Source organism: Harmonia axyridis, chromosome 3 (genome assembly GCF_914767665.1).
Source record: "Harmonia axyridis chromosome 3, icHarAxyr1.1, whole genome shotgun sequence".
In the NCBI taxonomy this organism is placed as follows: domain Eukaryota; kingdom Metazoa; phylum Arthropoda; class Insecta; order Coleoptera; family Coccinellidae; genus Harmonia; species Harmonia axyridis.
In genome coordinates, this window is record NC_059503.1 from 31,685,992 (window position 1) to 31,706,231 (window position 20,240).

General features: G+C 32.4%; 2 protein-coding genes across 2 annotated transcripts in view; both read right to left on the reverse strand.

The window, feature by feature from the left end:
- Positions 1-11,627, reverse strand: part of LOC123674689 (fatty acyl-CoA reductase wat-like) — a 34,277-nt gene extending 22,650 nt beyond the window's left edge. Inside the window, exon 1 of the mRNA XM_045609657.1 lies at positions 11,390-11,627. The gene's annotated coding sequence lies outside the window, so the exon portion shown is untranslated. The remainder of the gene's footprint in view (positions 1-11,389) is intronic.
- Positions 11,628-18,128: 6,501 nt separating this feature from the next.
- Positions 18,129-18,476, reverse strand: LOC123675258. Its single transcript, XM_045610605.1, has one exon. The coding sequence runs from the start codon at positions 18,474-18,476 to the stop codon at positions 18,129-18,131; it is 348 nt and encodes a 115-aa protein (XP_045466561.1).
- Between the last annotated feature and the right edge of the window lie 1,764 nt (positions 18,477-20,240).

Consider the following 20,240-nt stretch of genomic DNA (forward strand, 5'->3'; position numbering starts at 1 on the left):
CCAGAAACGTTCATTAAGAATAATTCAAAAGGGGTTTAGTGTACCTACACTTTCTTCATGAGTTTAAGGGTATATAAATATTTTGGGCGCAAGATTCTATAGCTGAAATATTTCTTATTACTTATGATACACCCTTTATATCTGCATCACATTATGGAATAAGGACATTCAGATATGTCTATTCAAGATGAAATCGATCATTTTATCGAAACTAACAAATTTTCAAAAATGAATGCTGTTCTTTTCGTCCACGAAAATTGCATCCTTTTTATATTTTCCTGCATCTTGGCATTCCTCTGTTCCTCCTTGCAAATGACTGAACAAATTCAAAACAAGATCGACAGTCCGTTCTCGAAAGGTATGATATTTTGTACTCCAGAGAATTATCAGATCAGAAAAACTTATATATTTTCGTCCATGTAAAAGCTATAGGTATAGATCAAGAAAATATTGGCGAAATTTATAAACACTCAATATTGAAGTGAAATATGACGTATAGGAATATAAAAAAATTATCCCCAAATGATATCTATTATCCTCACGCAATTTCACAATGATATTATTTGCTCCACTCTTATACAACTGATTTCAAAATTTAAGTTCGATCGAATGAGGATTTTATCAATAATTAACACTTTCTACCTATTTTTCCAGTGAGTGGCTGCCACAACCACTCATCAACTTCATCCAATATAGAGTTACTACACTACATTGCTCACTTGACTGAAAAAAAAAGATCTACACTTGCTAGGTTCTGAGAACCCATAAATTCTGTAAAATTCCATTTGGATTATTGTACCATTTCAGAATTTTTAAATCCGCAGTGTTTTATTTCTCATATGATTTTATTTATACCAGTTGTGTTATTTTTGATAAAATATTGAATCATAGTGTGAAATTGTATAGTTCATTCGGGAATTATTGACATCGAAGTAGGCCTTGAATTTCCAGTCGGGGCTTTATTTTTGGTTACAAAATATCTCTGAGAACTGTTGTGATTTATCATAACCAGGATATATTGTTTTCATCAGTTTTGTATCTCAAAATTTCCGAATTACGAAGGGAACCATACAGTCATGATTTCATATAAGGTAATTCAGATTCGATAACGCAAAAATATAGAAGAATGTTTCCACATTTCGAGAAGCTCTAACGATCATTCATATAAGAGTCACTCCCCATCATTAAAAATGCATGTTTCTTTCCACTGAAGGCTCTACAATAATTATTGCTTTTTGATGGATACTAGACACCTGTTTGCAAAATTCTAATCATATAACTCTAAACTTGCTATTTTATCCAAGGATATTTTAGCTGTGGTAGCTAAACTGGTGAAGCAAACAGAAAAAACCTGTTGATAATTTAAATAGTGCGGCTAAGTGAATGGATTAGCAAAATCATAAGGCAGAAATAAGGAAAGGAAGAAAATATTCATTTAGTATGATGTGAAGAATTTTTATATGGCCATTCAACGAAGGTGTAAAATACTTAAAAAAGTTACTATTATTAAAACAGTCATGAATGAATGATTTAACTTGTAGATACCTTGTAGATAGATGATCAAAAATATAGATACCTATTTATTCACTCAAGTTTACAATCATGTAACCGTTATAGGAGTGATTTTATACTATTTGCTATACTAAATTACATAAAGTATTTTGCCCATTACTGCTTTGATTCACCAACCAACTGCTTGATGAGGCATTTTCGCATGAAATCATTTTTAATTTATGAATTATAAAATTTAATAACATTCTGTTATCAAATCAAAATTTGAATGAGACATTACCAACTTAATTCTGATTTTCTACAGTCACCCGGGATGTCCATAATATCTGAACGGACCGTAGTATTTTTCAACGTTTCGTGAAGGCTCATTTTCATGATGATAGTACTCACACGATAGAACTATCGCAGGTACCTACTATCACCATACACAGGGTGTTTCCAAATTAGTCGAGAACCTTGGAGGACATGTTAGTATGACTCATTTGCTCTCGTTTAAGCCTTATTTAGTTATCACCAATAATCAACAGTTTACGAGATATTTGAGTTCTTGTGATTTTTGAAAGATTTCTCACCATACTTCATTTTCCGTCAATTTTTTCTACGTTGACCAAATTTGATTAAAATTTTAGATTATTTTCGTGTCTGCTAGAAGTCCGGATTTAACACCGTTAGAATAAGTACACGAAGCAGCGAGAAATTGGGAGTAAATTCCAGGCGAGAAGGAACAACTGAAGGAATAGGAAAGAGGGCACGTGCTTGTTTAACGAATGTTGGAGGTCATTTTAAACATAATTTATGAATACATTTTCTGCTGAAATGTTGAGTTCAATCCCAATAAAAATATTTAATTCATTACTTTCCTTTCTTTGCTTCTTTTCCCTTTCAAATCTGAATATACTGAAACAAAACCAGTGCCTGCATTCTACTCAAACCTTTTTTAGAAAAACAATAAGGAAACTGGTGAAGCAATCAGAAAAAAGTCTTGATACTTTGAATTGAGTGGCTAAGTGAATGAATTGACAAAATCATAATGAGACAGAAATAAAATTTAAAGGACTCATTTAGTATCATATGAAGGATTCCAACATAAATGTACTGTAACTTTCAAAATTGGAACCAATTTATCAGCCGATGTGTAAATTACTTTCTAAAGTCACTATTTATTGAAACTGTTCATGACGTGAATGATTGATTAAGCTTGTATGAAAAATATTGATAAATTTGTACACTCAAGTTTTCTATTTTTTATTGAAATGCTTAGGTACTATCATGGGAGTTACCATAATCGTGAAAATGAGTCTTTAGCTTCAACATCGAGCGAATGAGTAAGAACATTGACGTGACTTGAGAAATAGTAAATAAATATCTGAACGTCTAGGTTTGTGTCTGGGATATGACCGTGATCTTCCACAATATTCTAATCTAGATCTACAGATAACAACATAATTATAACACATCGCGTGTTTAGCCTTCACCTTGAGTTTTTCCTTAAATTTTCGCCTGATTCTACTCAATTAAAGAATAAAAAGTTCTCGATTTGTTAAAAACAATTGAGTTCGAGAAGATTTGAATACAAAAGCATTAGAATTGACAATTTCGAAAATAATTTATTCGATAATGCAAAGCTTGTTCTAGAATTCTAATTTACAATTAATAAATTCCATTTAGACAGATTATTCAATTGTTTTTCATCGATTAGTTCCTACTGCAGCCAAATTCGAAAAAAAAAATGAAAAAAAGATGATCAAACCAATCAATATCTAACAAGCTATCAGGAATGCATTTTGGAATAAAGGAATGGTTCATACAGGTATGAGATCAGAGTGGAAACCGTAAAAAAGAAGAACCTTCATAAAAATATTGCCAAAATAGCTGGCTCAAAGTCGGTGCCTTGAACAAGTGAAGTAGGTGACATTCTCTGTACGCAAAGAACAAGTTTCTTACACAAGCATCCCACGTAAAAACCATACACATAAAATTTCAACTGTAATATTTTTGTTCATTGTTGCCATGTATTATATTCAATCGTTAAACTTTTCGGAGGTTATACTTTTGGAAATGTATGTACAGTATAAAAACAAATATATGAATTTCATCGATTAAAACATAAGAGTTCATTACATAAAATAAATTACAAAATTCAAGAACTATAATGTAGTACATGACATGATATACACGGTGTCACATTGAAAAGGGCAGTGACCTTGAACGGAGTCATTTCAGTCAATCATAAGCTGAGATTGAATTGATTACGGTAAAGCTATTGTGAAAGAATAGTGTTTTTGAAATTTTCAATACACTTAGATCGAACGGTTCTGTTGATAACGGTTGTCATGATGCTATGAGTTCAAGTACTAAACAATTATTGCCATCGAATCGAAATTTGCAATGTCATGAATTTTTTTGTCATTGTTCAGTTGTTATAAGAGGCAAATGAACGCAACGAGAGGTTTTATTAACATATCAAACACATTTCAACTAGTGCAGTCCATTATTTATCTTTTTTTAAGAGGGATCTATACCGTTTCAGCGGTCAGTTCAAAATTGAGAACGATTTATTTTACGCTAGAAACCATCGATTTATATGAGGTTTTCATTATCCTTCATTTTGAGAGTTCCTCATTGCGAAAAGTCCTTATTTTTTAACATTTTTTGGAATGAAAAAAAAATTATTATATAAATTTTTTATTGAAGAATGCATATATGCATAATATAACTTTCCGAACAAACATTTTCTTTTTTATTAATTTTCACATGAAAATATTATAGAAAAAGTCTTGTCGAAGACAGAAAATGCAGTTTTTGTAGAATATAAATAGAGAAAAACGTTTCTTGAATTCTTTTATGTGGTAGAAGAGGACGGCTAATCAGAAGAACGTTTGAGATTGCTGCACTCATCATGAAAAGTGGTAGGATTTCAAAAACGCTGAGGGAAAGGGAGTAGTTGAACTTTGGCAAATGCCATTTGGTATGAACCTCTCTTAACAGAATTCCGAAACAAAAAATTTCAAAAAATCAATCCCTACAGAAAGAATGAATGAGACTTAGGCGTTCAACTTTCCTTCCGGCGTTTTTTTCCGAAATTCGACGCTTTATTATAAAAAACTGGTTCTACATCTATGCTTCAAAGTATTATCCATCGCTGACCACTGCTTTCTACCATTTTTCGGGCAGCGTACAAATCCCCCGTTGAAATATCTGAAGCGATCCATTAATCGATCCAATTTGTTACTTCTTTATAAGACCGGTGACTATAATTGATAGTCCGAGGGGAAAACGCCTGAAGAAGAGGGGTGAGGTAGGACTGTCATGCTGTAAAATCACTTTGTTATATCTCCCGTTGTATTGTGGCCGTTTGTCTTTCAATACACTGCTCAAACGTATTAATTGCGTTCAATAACGATCGCCTGTGATTGTTTCAATAGGTTTTAACAACTCATAATACACTACGCCGAGCTGGTCTCACCAAATAAGGAACATGACTTTGGAACCGTCAATATTCTGTTTGACCATCGACGTAGAAGCATGGCCAGGATATCACCTATGATTTTCTGCGCTTGGGATTATCGTAATGAACCCATTTTTCGTCTCCAGTCATAATGCTATGCAGAAATCCCTTCCGTCTGGGCCTTGCAAGCAGCTGTTCACCAGCAAACAAACGCTGTTCAACATCTCTCGGCTTCAGTTCGTACGGCACCCAATTTCCTTGTTCCCGAATCATTTCCATAATTTTCAGGCGTTTTGAAATGTCTTGTTGCGTCACTTCAAATGATCATGCTAATTCTTGTTGCGTTTGACACGAGTTTTGATCATGTAATGCCTCCATTTCTGCATCTTCGGAAAACTTCTCTCTTCTACCAGCATGTTGTCTTCTACGTCGAAATCACCATTTTCTAGCTTTGAAATCACTCCCAGCACGTTCTTTCGCTAATAACGGCCTCACCATAGTTATTCGACAGCATTCGATGAACCTCATCGGCAGATTTCTTCATATTGAAGCAGTAAATTAAAACCTCCCTCTAATGACGAGAATTTGGCTTGTAAGTTGACATGTTTAATGGAGAATAACTTTATTATACAGACATAAATCGACTTATATTTCGATGGCGTTATGTTTACAAATACCTAAGCTTATTGTATGAAATCTTAAAATCAACGATCTATTTATCTCGACTACCACCGATCGCTAAAGCCATCTATTGCAAAACGGCGAAAGCAAAGTTGTACACCTAATATGTTCTACAGAGTGGTATTTTTACTCAGAAAACATTTTATGTTAAAATGCATTTCTTGTTCTATTAACTGACTTTGCGCCCCTACAATTTGGAGCCCCGGAAAACTATCCGATTTGCCAATCCTGGCGGCGCCTCTGTTTCTCTCTTTGTATATTTGTCAACTGAACATTGGGTTCCCCATCTGCCTTGTGAATTGGTCTAAAAAATTGAGTCAAATGGAATAGTAAATATTTCATTTTCAAGCGAATATTATATAAAGAAATAATCAGATTTTGAAATAATTATCTGTATATGTAGTAACTGTTATTTTTTTCCTTTAAACAAACCGCCATCGGTCTTTCAGACTTATTCAGGAGTAAAGTACATTTCAACAATATAACTCACGATTCATCTTCCCCATTCAAAATATATAATTGTTGCGCAGGCCGCAGAGCGATGAAATGAAATGACCCCTTCATCTTCTTCGTATAAATTCTGAACAATGACCAAAAAGTTCATGATATTGCAAATTTCGATTCGATATTAATAATTGTTTAGTATTTGAATTCAGAACTTCATGACAACCGTTAACAAAAGAACTGTTCGATCTTAGTGTATTGGAAATTGTACATTTCAAAAACACGATTCTTTCACAATAGCTTTACCGTAATCAATTCAATCTCAGATTATGATAGATTAAAATGACTCCGTTTGAGGTCACTGTACCCGAAGCTATCGAATGTTTCTTCAGAAACAGGGCCATTGCATTTATTGTTGCAATATTGACCTGCCGATCTTTCAAAAGATATAATGATCGTCATTGTTGAAAATTTGAGAGTCATAGAAGGTTCGGAGGACACTGAACACATTCAATGAATAGATCTCAAAATAACGATTCCACTAATTATACAATTTGAAAATAAATGGTCATAAACTTTAATAACATTATTTTTTTATGGTTCGCCATTAGAAAAAACAATAATGTATTTGACATTTCAATTAATTTCTCTCAGAAATGGACCCCTGGAAAAAATTCCACTCTTTGGCATCATCAAAGTAAAAAAATTCAATAAAAGCACCTACTTAGCGTCAGGAGCTTATAAGCACGTGTTTATTCATGCGCCAACCTTGAACTCTGCACAGAACTCTATATAGGTATGAGATGTGACTTAAGATATCATGGTTGTGGGTAAGTTTTTTTAAATGAGGGGAGAAAAGTGTTGATATATCTTAACCAAAAACCCTTTATATATTTTTCTGAAATTATGAGAAGTGAAAGCCTGGATTCAAATGGTTCTTCATTTACCGATGAATTTCTTAAAAACCAGAATTTCCGTTAGATGAAAGCAACGGTCGGAAGAATCATGGAAAAGCGGCATTATTTATTCAGTATTTAATGATTTTCACTCACTGATTGATTGAAGACGTACAAGAAATGCATTTGATTGGACTGGATTTGGAGTGAAGCGTCTGAAGCGGATATCAAAAGCAGTCTAACATTTGAAATTTATCAATGTGCACATCATGCATTTTGCGTATACCTATATCACCTAATAAGAATATGCTGCATCAGGTGATCAAAGTAGGACACAATAAATTGTGCCCGAGGCATAAACATAGGAAACATGATTAATTGATTAATTTTGGAATGAAAAGAAATGTAGTGTGGAGTTTTGCTTTTTTAAGAGAGAAGGATGAGAATATTGGTATAGTCATATAGTGACACATTCATTGCCACTGACAATTATCATGTTCAATAAACAGTATTTTCATCGCAAAATTTATGCATTAGTTTTGTTATAATCTATTTTCATATCAAATATAGGTACTCTTGTTTAAAAATTACCATGATGAATCGTATAATGAATTTTCAAACCGAAAATAAGATCTTCGAAACTATCAAGGCTAGAAGTCTGAGTGGAAAAAATTGTGCCTATTCAGTAGCATTGTCTCCTCTATAATACGTATAATATCATGATTGATTGTAGTGAAGTTTTCGACAAATGATTTTATTTCAATCAGATTTCTTGTTTTTCAAGTTTCTGAGAAAAGCTGACTACAGCGATCTGATGAAATTTTTATTCGTTATTATTTATTATCCAGTAATAAACTTGAGGAATGGTTTGAGAAATTAAATACATATGTAGAACCCAAAAATAGATTGGAAAAATCCCTCCGTAGAACAATGGAATTAACATTTCTGATTGCCAGTTGTCACACAATGTTTCTGTCGCAAATTCTTGACACTGATTACAGAGTTATGATTTTTAGAAAATTTCGCATGTATTATAACTACAGTTCTTAATGTTGGGAGAGGTAAATAACAATGACGTTAACTGTAAAATAGTTTCATATCAGCATACAATTGTGCTCATCCCCGAACAGAGCGCTATATCATGTTTAAATTTTTGTAAATTCACAATCTCTAATGCTTAATAAAATGGGAAGCCTATAGGCTCATTCAATAAAGAGTACAATGTGGTTTATAAGAGTATATTTTGTTCTTCGCAAGAATGTGTGCACAATATTTTACTAGATTATCAAATATCCTATATATTTTATAGTCCTGGCCTGCGCTACTGATAATTTTAGGATTAAATGATGGTCATTATCGTAGATTTAATAGTTGAAATTTTCATGAAAATTTATAGAAGCAGCATGTATAAGACTTATAACCCAATAGATTGAGGACAATTTTCAACACTGATTCAAACTAAACAAATTTTCCTGCATTCACATGGAAGGGTGGGCAAATTTCGATGTTTTAACTAGAGGATATCTGTTACCCAATGCTCGTTTTATTTTCTGAAAAACTATTCATTTTTGGCTACCTTTCATTGTTTTCAAGGTATAAGCGAAAATTGGAAAAATGGCGATATCGAAAAAATTCATATCTCTACTACTAATACTTATGATATCGCTCTGAAATTAAAAAATTTAACCGGAAATTTTTTTCTGTGTAACACAGTCTTTTCAGCAGAATTTTCATCGCGAAACTATGATCCAAAAGTTTTTTAAATTGGAACACTAGATTTTTGTGCCATTTTTTGAAACCTTAATTTTACTGTTTTAAAAAATATACAACGTATCCTTTGTATCAATATAAACAAGAAAAACTGACCAAAAAACTGTTCCATCTAATGTCTCAACATTTGAATGGTTTCAACTGTTGTTGAGCACAGAAAAATTAATTTTCCTATAACAAGAGCAGTCTCCTTCTGTCAATCTCATTATTTCTATGCTTTTTACTAATTTCTACAAAATTCGAATCTAGTATTATTTTATAAATTTTATATATCAAAAGCAATTCGGAAATAACTTTATAATAAGATCCACTTGATCGACTGTTTTAATCGATACAGATGTAATGAGATGATGCATCAGAATTAGATTATTTTTATAGGTAGCAATCATTTTCAAATAGAATATGAAATAATGCAATTTTTCCAATTTTCGCTTATAACTAGAAAACAAAAAAGACCAGAAATGAATACTACTCTTGTTAGTTTCTCAGAAAAAGAGAACGAGAATGTGGTTTCAGATTTTGTCTATCTTCACTGATTTAAAAGTTGTAGTGCTAAAACATCGGAATTTGCCTACCCAATTACCTGTCGCATACAGTTATGTGATCCCCAAGGACGCAATGGGCGCATGAATGAAGGGGTGCTCAAAACCTTCTGACGTCATGTCAATGATTTTCTAAAATTTCATGAATTGGTTTGGACACAATTTGTTAAGGTTCATATTCATGTTCCATTGTACTTGAAGGAATTGATGCATATTATTAAATAATAAGTATTAATTCACTTGATGGTGTATAATATCCACTGAATCGAAAATGAACTGATGACGTCCACGAATTCAACGAACCCAATAACGAAGAACATTGGGAAATACGAGTATTCGGAAGTTCCATATCGTATCATATTCGACGCACATTTGTATCAATGTCCTCCATTCTTAGACAAGAAGGATTATTCGATCAAAAATATTGGTGGAAATTTTGTTTACAAAAAATGTTTCCCAACTGAGCAGCAGCCTTTCAAAAGTACGATCCTCGATATGAATTTTATTTCTTTTATCCGTATGACTCTTGCCCGTTTTAAAATGGGGACTTCAAGAGTGAATTTAGCCACAATATTTCATACATCAATATTTCCTTATTTTGAGGCAAAATTCCATGAGAAGAAGTATTCAAGAAAAACGTTTTTTAGTACGAAATAGGTTTTCAGAATATTGTCTCAAATTTTGAAAATACTGAGGTAGGAAAAAGATTTTTCTGAAATTTATCTTTGAAACTCTCACTTTGATACTCACGTGATTAACATTTCCATAATATTGTAACAATGATAATTAGATTGAACATGAATTTTGTTGCGTTAGTTTTTGATAAAAAAATCACCTTGATGGTCCTACATTTCAAGGCTGTTGCTACGTGGAGAAAATATTTTCGAAAAAAAATTCTTCTTGCTTGATATTTTTAATCGTAGAATACGGTAGCAACTCGAACATTAACTCTGGGACATCCGTATAGTAACTAAATATTATACCAATTATAATATCCTATTTTTCTGCGGTAAGACATGTATTGGGTGGATTCTCAAAGGGATCCTTGGATTTTATAAATTCTAGAACATAAATTGTGGAAATTTAATATTGGAAATATTGTCCTTCAACGATTTCAGAAGAACTCCATTTGCCGCATTTGAAATACTCATATAAATAGGATATCGATGTTGCATTATTTTAAGCTATAGGTACTGATTAAATTTACTATGCATTTTCTGGTTCTTTAATGAATATTTAGATTCGAAAATTAAAGGCACGTAAAGCCGTTTTCTTGGAATCACGAAGCTTTATTATTGAAAATAATTATTTAAAAAAATCAAAATTAATCACTCGACGAATCATCTTTGTATATTTGCTAAGTTGGTTATAGCGTAATATGTATCTTTCAGTAGTTCGCTCTGTGCATTTAATTATTATTCGAAGTAAAAAAATATTTACAAATTCATAAAATTATTTACCATAACGGAATAGTGATTTTGAAAGAATAATATTCAGATGTTTAATTTGGGTACAGTCTAACTACCCGATTTTAAATCGTATGTGTAGAATGTTGAAATCCTTCCAAGAATGAGGACTACTTGCGCTCTAATACTCTACATTCATGAACTGATTTGCAATTACTATCATGAAATAATCAATCAAAGTATGTAATTCGCGATGTTTTTAGAATCAACTTTGATTGAAGCTCTTGAAATTCAATGAATGATTAGAAGGTAAAATAAGGATAATTGTGGGTAAACAATATTTAAAAGAGACGTTCTGCACATATATGCTATCTAAAAGGTGAAATTTGGAAGTGGGATTAAATTCTTCAAGTGATTCTAAATATTTCGCAATGAAAATAATACAAATTCAAAATAGTGAACTTTTCATCTCCTTGCGACGAAGAAACTGATGCATATACCTGCAGCATTTATTCGAGCTGATGCAATCTAATAAATGTCATAAATATTTTTTTTAATGAAAATTCTAATCCAAATATTTACTAAACGGAAAATTTTTCGAATCAGCGAAATATGCCTTGGGTATTAACTTCACATCGACATTGTCCACATTTTCCAATAATTCAAAATTTAGATTTTGAGTTTACTCACCCAATTATACTTTTCCAACAAAAACAGAAAACACAACAATTTATCAAACCGTGAGCCTGCTTCACACGTGCACATGCAGTTCCTTCTTTCTGTGAAGACGGGATGTACTAGGCGAACGTAAAAGCATGCACCTCTTCGGTGGTCATGTGCGATGTACTTAACGTACACTTATCGAGTGTCCGGATACCTTAACAGGTACCGCTGATAAGCAGAGAGTCAATGGTGGGAACAAGAAATACCGCTTAGCTGTCAAAACGCCGGTCATTCTTCTTGCAGTGGAAAAGTAGGTTGGATTGGACGAAAACGGGAAAGTCCAATGGGCCACATCAATATTGTTGGTAAATCTTCCTTTCAAAAATTAAATCGGTATATTAGTTTCAAACTCCGGAAAAATTCGGTTATATTTTTTGTTTACGTTGTTGCAGTATTTGTAAACAATGTGAATGGATACGTCAAACTAGCAATCTGAAAGAAGTATTCATTATATCCCTTAGCTTATGAATAATCCAACTCATTAAAATAATCCAAATTCAGTAGCTACAAGTATTTTGAACAAGGGCGTAGATTATTTTTTTTCTTGGGGGGCTAATCGCAAAAAAAATTCGGAAGGTACACATCAATCGTTTTATGAAAAATAAATACTTATATAGTAAAAAAATGGGAACTAAAGACGCTCTGGATTACCTAACTGACCTAATATACAGGGTGTTCTGATTTGTTTCCGACAAACTGAAACGGGTGATAGATCACATCATTTTAAGCAAAAAAGTTTCTATGAACATGTGTCCGGAAATGCTTCGTTTTCGAGATACAGGGTGTTAAAGTTGAAAAAATAATTCGCGTTTTCTTAAATATCTTTCGACTGATTCCAAATAATTGCATGAAAGTTGGTACATAGGGTTTTTTGAGGTGAGAAATTCAAATTTGTGGTCGATTTGGTTGTATTTTCTAGAGGGCGCCACTGGCAATCATTTCGTCCCTTTTAAACCGTAGCAACTTTCCTGTGCTACCCTGTACGTCATTCTGGACTAAAAAAATCGATTCCCCTGACTTTTCTAGTTAAAAAAGGTATACCTCATTTAAGTTGCTAGGGGCAACCGTTTCAGAGAAAAACGCATTTAAAGCCAAATCCATATTTTGTAATCTCTAAAACATTTAGAAACAAATTTGTAATAATTTCAAATTAAATATTTTTTAGAAGTAACAATTTAGAACAAAACAAAATAACATAATAATTTTTAAAGAAGGTGTTCGAAATGTCCATCGTTCTGTTGAATGCAGAAATGACATCTTCGAATGATTGATTGTTTTACATTCAACAATTGTTGCGGCAATAGATTTAAAATAGCTATGACAGATTTAAAGTGTGTTAGGTTCAGATGTCATTAATTATAATTATAGTTAACTAAGTCAATAGCTTATCAACAAATACAGGAAAATGGTATTGGTTACCAAAGGCCCGAACGAAGCATACAAAGAAGAAATCATCTACAGAGAAATAGGATTTTACAGACCTTCGAAGAAAATAAAAACTCAGTATTCGTAAAGCATCCCAACAACGCAATATTTCAGGAAACAGAATATTCAGAACACTTAAAAACAACAATTACATAGCATACCACTTCTACTTGTTAGTGGGCAATAGAAAATCCGCATGCATTTCGCCTTAGAAATTTTCAAAATGAATTTAAATTTAATATTTGAATAGGAATAATTCCATGAAAGGATTTCGAAGCAGTCAAAACATATTGAAGAAAACGCGAATTATTTTTTCAACTTTAACACCCTGTATCTCGGAAACGAAGCATTTCCGGACCCATGTTCATAGAAACTTTTTTGCTTAAAATGATGTGATCTATCACCCATTTCAGTTTGTCGGAAACAAATCAGAACACCCTGTATGAGCGACTCGATAGAAGCGCACCCGTGGCTGTGACTTTTTTAGATTTAGCAAAAGCTTTCGATACCGTCAATCATGGTATTCTGTTGGACACATTGTAAAATTATGGGATTAGAGGTGAGGCTCTGCAACTACTAACATCATATCTAGAAAAAAGGTACCATAGGGTGAAGATAAATGATGTTTTAAGTGATTATTGTGAGGTAAGTACTGGTGTCCCTCAGGGGAAGGTGTTGGGACCATTGTTTTTTATTTTGTATGTTAATGATGTTTTTGACTCGGTGCCTGAAGATGTGTTGGTCTCTTTCGACAATTTGAATTATTAATAAATGTAATAAAAGTTCCTATGACTCTAACTATGTATATTGATTAGTTGGAGCGTTCTAATCAAACTTAAATAAAAGAACACGTTCCACTTTATAGGTTGTATATTTATAAACTGTTCAACTGTCTTCTCTGTGTCTGTCTATTTACATGTTAATCATAGAACTATTTCTCCGTAATACCTGTCCTCTATCAGTTTTCACAACATATGACCGTGGTTCGCTCAACTTGCTCATTACTTTAGATGGTTGCCATTCGTTTTTTTCCCTGACAACTACTTTTTCTCCGCTAGTGAAATCTGATTTTTCTTTAACACCCCTGTCATAGTATTGATTGTAATTCATTCTTTTTTCCTCCAATTGATCAAAATGTTCCCTATAATCCTTTCTTATTTTCTCAACACTAGGTAATTTTGTTTTAACTTGCCTATTAAATAACTCTCGGACTACGTTTTATTGTTATCTACAACTGAGATACTTATTTCAGTGAAAGAGAGTTTCAGGGATTTTTGATGATACCTAATAATGGGTAAATAAAACACAGTAATATTTTCACTATTTATTTTAAATTACAGTAAGTGCTCGAAATGTCCGCCTTCTGCACGAATGCAGGAGACGGATGTGGCTGCAACATGATGGCTGCCCTGCACATTTCGCGCGACAGGTACGTGATTACTTAAATGAAAAATTCCCGAGAAGATGGATTGGACGAATGGGTACAATTTCTTGGCCACCACGATCTCCTGATCTAAATCCATTAGATTTTTTCTTTTGGGGATGTCTCAAAGAGAAGGTGTATGACAAGCCGATAAATTCAGTTGAAGAATTACGCACACGCATTAACGAAGCAGCTAGAAATATTGATCAAGCCAGATATGCGCGACGAATCAAACGATCTTTTATTAGAAGATGTTTAGCGTGCATTCGTGCAGAAGGCGGACATTCGAGCACTTACTGTAATTTAAAATAAATAGTGAAAATATTACTGTGTTTTATTTAACCATTATTAGGTATCATCAAAAATCCCTAAAACTCTCTTTCACTGAAATAAGTACCTCAGTTGTAATAATAAAACGTAGTCCGAGCATCCAATAAAATAATAACATGTATTATACCATTTCAGAACCGCAATAAAATAGACAATTTATTTATGAAATGTTCACAAAGGTCTCAATACATTTTTCTTCTCCATAACGACTGAAACTTAAAGAAAAAAGTAAGTGAATTTGCAAACATGAGGATTATCCTACTTTTTTTTCTGAATAATGCAAGATGGTAGGAATTTGGTAGTTAATCTCATAGTACAGCTATTTAAGAGTAAAATAAAAACAATGCCCAAAGAAATAACAAGATTTGTGATCACAGCATTGAAATTAGTGAGTAGAGGTGCACTTTTTAGAAAAAAATGAAATTGTACGATATCTCAAAAACTATGATATTTTTACTGAACATAACTTTACATTTTCTGGTCGGCCATGACCTCCCCTATTCGCCAAAAGGATTATCCATTAATTACGCCACATCTTGTATATATGAAAAAAATGAACTCCTGCGAAGATAAAATATTTATATTTCAGGAAAAATAAACTAAAGAGGTGGATTGCGGTTGAGTTTCATTGATTTCTGTATATTTTTTGTATCAAGGCAATTTTATTTCATTGGCTGGTACTTGATAATTGTTACTTTTTCTGCTTTTGTTATTGTTTAGCTTTTGTTGGCTTTGAATTGTGCAAATAAGGTTGATCTAAATCGAGCCCACAGACAGGCAACTCGATTGCCTCTGTGAGATGCACATTGTATTGTGTGTAGGTACCTATATTTTCGATCAATAAATAAATAAATAAAAAGGTTAAATCTTTGATTAGTACAGCGTGGGGCAAATTGGACACTTTTGAATGGGAAGTCCTATTTCTAAACTAGATAGACGAAAACTGACGTAGGTGTCTGAGGGCCAATTCTCATGAGAAACTCATTATCGAAAACCTCAACTCCATAGCTATCACCGTTACATAGTAACAGGGTGTTTTTTGAATTTTTTTTTATTTTCGAAATATTGCTGTAACTTTGTTCTATTGAAAATTTTTTCATTTCTATAAGAACCGTCTTGTAGCAACTTTTTAGGTAGAATTCAATTTTCTGCATACTGATATACCATGAGATATCGCTATGAATTTTTTTTTTTAATGTGAGACCCTTATATTTCTATATATTTCGATAGAGCTGAAAATTACATTTCCAAAAATATAACACATCCGATATTTTCCTGAAGTTATGTTCGAAGTTCCCACAGGAGGCCTACTAGGTCGCCTGACACAACGTCTATTATGTTATATCTTATAATCTTCCCTAAAGGTAAAAGTCTATAGTCGTTAGGTCAGGCGACCTAACCGGCCAGATGTTGGGACATCGAACATGACTTCGGTAAAATATCAAGTACCTATGCTATAGGTATTTGAGGAATGGTAATTTTCAGCTCTATCGAAATATGTAGAAATAAACGGGGTGACGCTTTTGGAGAAAAATTTCGAAAATGTGTTTCGTTTGAGTCAAGGACTCTACAGGGTGACACGAATGATATACTTTTTTCTTTTACTATTTTTTCCGATTCAATTTTTTTTTCTCCTCCGATTCTATTCCATTTGCGAGATATGAAAAATCACATTTTTTATGGATTTTCAACAGCCCGTATCTTTTCAACTGAGCCAATTCGAAAAAATGGTGAAGGAAATAAGTTTATATACACGAACATTTTAAAAACAAAAAAAAAACTTTTTTCCTCTAAGAAAACATTCATGAATTTTTAATCATAATGAATAGAAAAAACATAAATATGCCTACATACTAATGACTAAGAAACAATTGTTGTGAGAGGGAAATAAAACCATTTACTCGTAATAATTATAGTTTGTCCTTTGGTTCTTTTAAAACCAATTTTCTGTTTCTATTGAACAGGAAAAAGAAACGATACTATTTTTTTTAAATTTAAAAATGAAATCCGTTAAAGTATTCCTACAACCAGAACCATATTTCCTTCCTTATTCAATAACTGAAGGGAATTAAATTATTTATATCAAAAATTTTGAACAAATCATTATGTAAACGGAATTCGAGATCTGCCAGTACATTATCCAAAAATGGATTGAAAATATACAGCTGAAGTGTTATCTCGGTTGATTTGAATCTTAGTAGTTGTGGGCTTGACTAAATTTATATTCGTTTTTGAATGAAGCAATTCTATTTCATAAATATCGTTTTGAAACAGGTTTCTAGATCGGTACTTTTTTCTTCCAACAAATATGTAATGTTATTCATTAAAAATTGTGCTCTTGGGTGTCGACAGAAAAACTCATTTATTATTATTGTTTTCCTTCACTTAAATTCCATATTTACCTAAGAAAATAAGATAAAAGATAAGCGATACTGAGACAAAATAAATTCAAAACTTATTTCCTCACAAATAAATTCCAATTTGAATGAAACCCATTTAATTGTACAATACATATAGACAATTTTTCGATACGAATAACTGAGTTCAATTCTTTGATAACAACAGTAATGAAATTGCGTGACAAAAAAGATAGGAAAAACAAAAACATGTAGGTACGTAACGTAAGTATATACCTATGACGAATTCAAAAATTACAGAGGGCAAAACAAGGGACGACAAAGCCGGATAGATAAAGATAATAATAAACCTCGGACGTAGAAGTACTAATAGAGCTATAAAAGTAATCATCTTGAAAGTGATAATTAATTCATAAACTTTAAAAGAGTCCGATTCTTTATTGCCGAACAGATTTCAAAGAAAAGTAAAATGATTATAGGTTCGTTTTCATGGAAAAATTTCCGCTAATACTGATGATAGAGGTCTGAAATTGAAACAATATAGATGCACTTTTTTACGTAGATTCCAGTGGCGTGCCCTTATTTTTAGCAGGACTTTTAATAACGAAGATATGAAGCGAAGCTAAGTTTTTTAAATGGGAACACTAGATTTCTGTGCTTATTTTTTCTGATTTCAAAAATATATAACATTCTATGGTTCTTGTTAAAATAAATAATATAAAACGGTCGAAAACCATTTTTTATCTAATATTGTCTATATTTCTATGGTTCCAACTTTTGATGAGCACAGAAAAACTGAGCTTCCTATAACAAGAGCAGTATCCTTTCGTTAATCCGATTATTTCTATGCTCTTTACTCATTTCTACAAAATTCGAATCTAGATATATTTTATGAATTTTTCATCTCAAAATGGAGTTCATAGATCTCCAGAATGAATATGCACAAGTACCAATCAATTTCAAATAGTACCTATATATGAAACAACGCATATATGATTGAACTCAACAACTCAATTAGGAAAGAAACAATAAAGAAATAATATTTAACCTTATAGTGATAACAATTGGTCAGTAATAACTTTAAGTCTTCTTCTTCTTCTTCCTTTAGCTAGGGAGTTCCCTGTTTGCTTGGCCTTGGTCTATTCTATTTATTCATTCATTCAAACTTGGTCTATTCTGCAGATGAGGAAAACCAGCTTTGAGCCCATCTTTTCGGTGGTCTACCCGGCTTTCTCCTTCCTCTGGGTTGTTCATTCTTGCAGATGTATGCTATTCTATCTGACTCCATCCTATCAACGTGGTCTCTCCAATCCCTTCTTCTCTGTCTACTCCACTTGACAACATCCTGTACACCAGTTCTCTGTCTTATTGACTTGTTGGTCTGTCTATCCCTCAATGTCACCCCTGAAATTCTTCTCAGGATCCTCATTTTCATCGTTCTGAGCTGTTGTTTGGTTCTCTCTGTTTCCGCACGGGTTTCTACGGCGTAGGTCATAATTGGGCGCACCATTGCCACCATTACTTTAAGTGATAATCAAATTTTTACAAAGGCTGCTCAAATCGTTGACCATCCGCAGCAATGCACAGTCGACACATCTTCTCGATACTTCGCATCAAAATCAATAGATGAATATTTAAAACTGTGTCAAGCAACCTAGGAAATTTTCTCCGAGTTTATTTATATTTTCGTAACTATTTTTATGAAATTTATCTAGATTCGAATTCTGAAGATATTAGTAAAAAGCATAGAAACAATCAGATTGACGAAAGGACACTGATCTTATTATAGGAAGTTCAATTTTTTTGTGGTCATCAAAATTGAAATCCAATCATAGAAATATTGACTTTTAGATAAAAAAATTTTTTTGACCATTTTCTATTATTTCTTTTGATACAAACCATACGATGTTATATATTTTTGAAATCAGGAAAAATTGAACTTTCAAAAAATGGCACAGAAATCTAAAGTTCCCATTTGAAAAAACATAACTTTGGGCCATAACTTCGTAATTGAAAACCCTGTTAAAAAGACGCCCACGCCACTGGAGTCTAAGTGAAAGAGTGCCTGAATAATATTTTAATTTCATTACTCTATCAACAGTATAAGCGGATATTTTTTCGATATCGCCATTTTACCAATTTTCGCTGAACTCGAAAACAAAAGAAGGTGGCCAAAAATGAATACTAGTTTTGTCAGTTTTTCAGAAAAAGAGACGATAATGGGATATCAGATTGTGTCTATCTCCTCTGGTTTTGAAGTTGCAGTGCTAAAACATCGGAATTTGCCCACCCTGTACAAAGCACTAATACATTTTAAAATTGTTCGTGAAAAAAAACCTAAAAAAACATTGCAAAAGAGGTAAAACTATAATTTCGTGAAAGTCGTCGTAAGGGCTGTCCTCCACTTATTTGCTTCGAAAAAAAGATGAATTGAGTGTACAATTTCGTATACACCGTACGAAGTTTAGGCATCGTAGGAGACCCAGAGGGGAAATGAATGGGTACCAAAATTTGACTGATACGCGAAAAACCATGTGGTGGTAATCCCTCTCAATGCTCAATCTTAAAATCTCAGGAATCAATTGCTTCGAACTATGCATATAATTGATTAATTAAATCGATGATATTCATTCTAATATTACTGTGAATAAAAAATTACCAACGTAGGTATTATTGAATGAAATTATATATGAGTTTAAAATCTTATAATTCTTTTTTATTTTGGATATGCAGAAGTTACGTATGAAAAAATCCTGTTTCAGAATAATGATAATGATATGGTCTGAAACAAGAATTTAGTATGATTCTGTTATAATTATTAATATATTATAACTATAACTTAATTCGAATATCCACCTCTCGAATGTATCACTTCATGAAAAATTATAGTTTTTTTTAGATTATGTATAATTCATGATCTCATTGTTCTATATAGTTTTGACGTAGTTACAACTTTAGGGGAAATGGTGCTCTATTCATAATGGACAAATATATTTTTCACGGAAATACACTTAAAGCTTAAATATTCCTATGTTGAAATGATTTTGGAATAAATATGACATGCAAAACTGGCAAAAATTTTATATTCAATTTTTAGAATCGATGAAAGATTCAGAGGGCTTAAAATTCTCAAAAATATACTGGACAAAATAAATGAAAATGATGTGGGTTAATGAACTTTCTTGAATATTGCAGCATTTAATTTTTAAAATGCATGCTTGACCATATGTCCTCAATATATCCTGCATTTATCATTATTATTCATCTTTGTAATTCTGTAAAA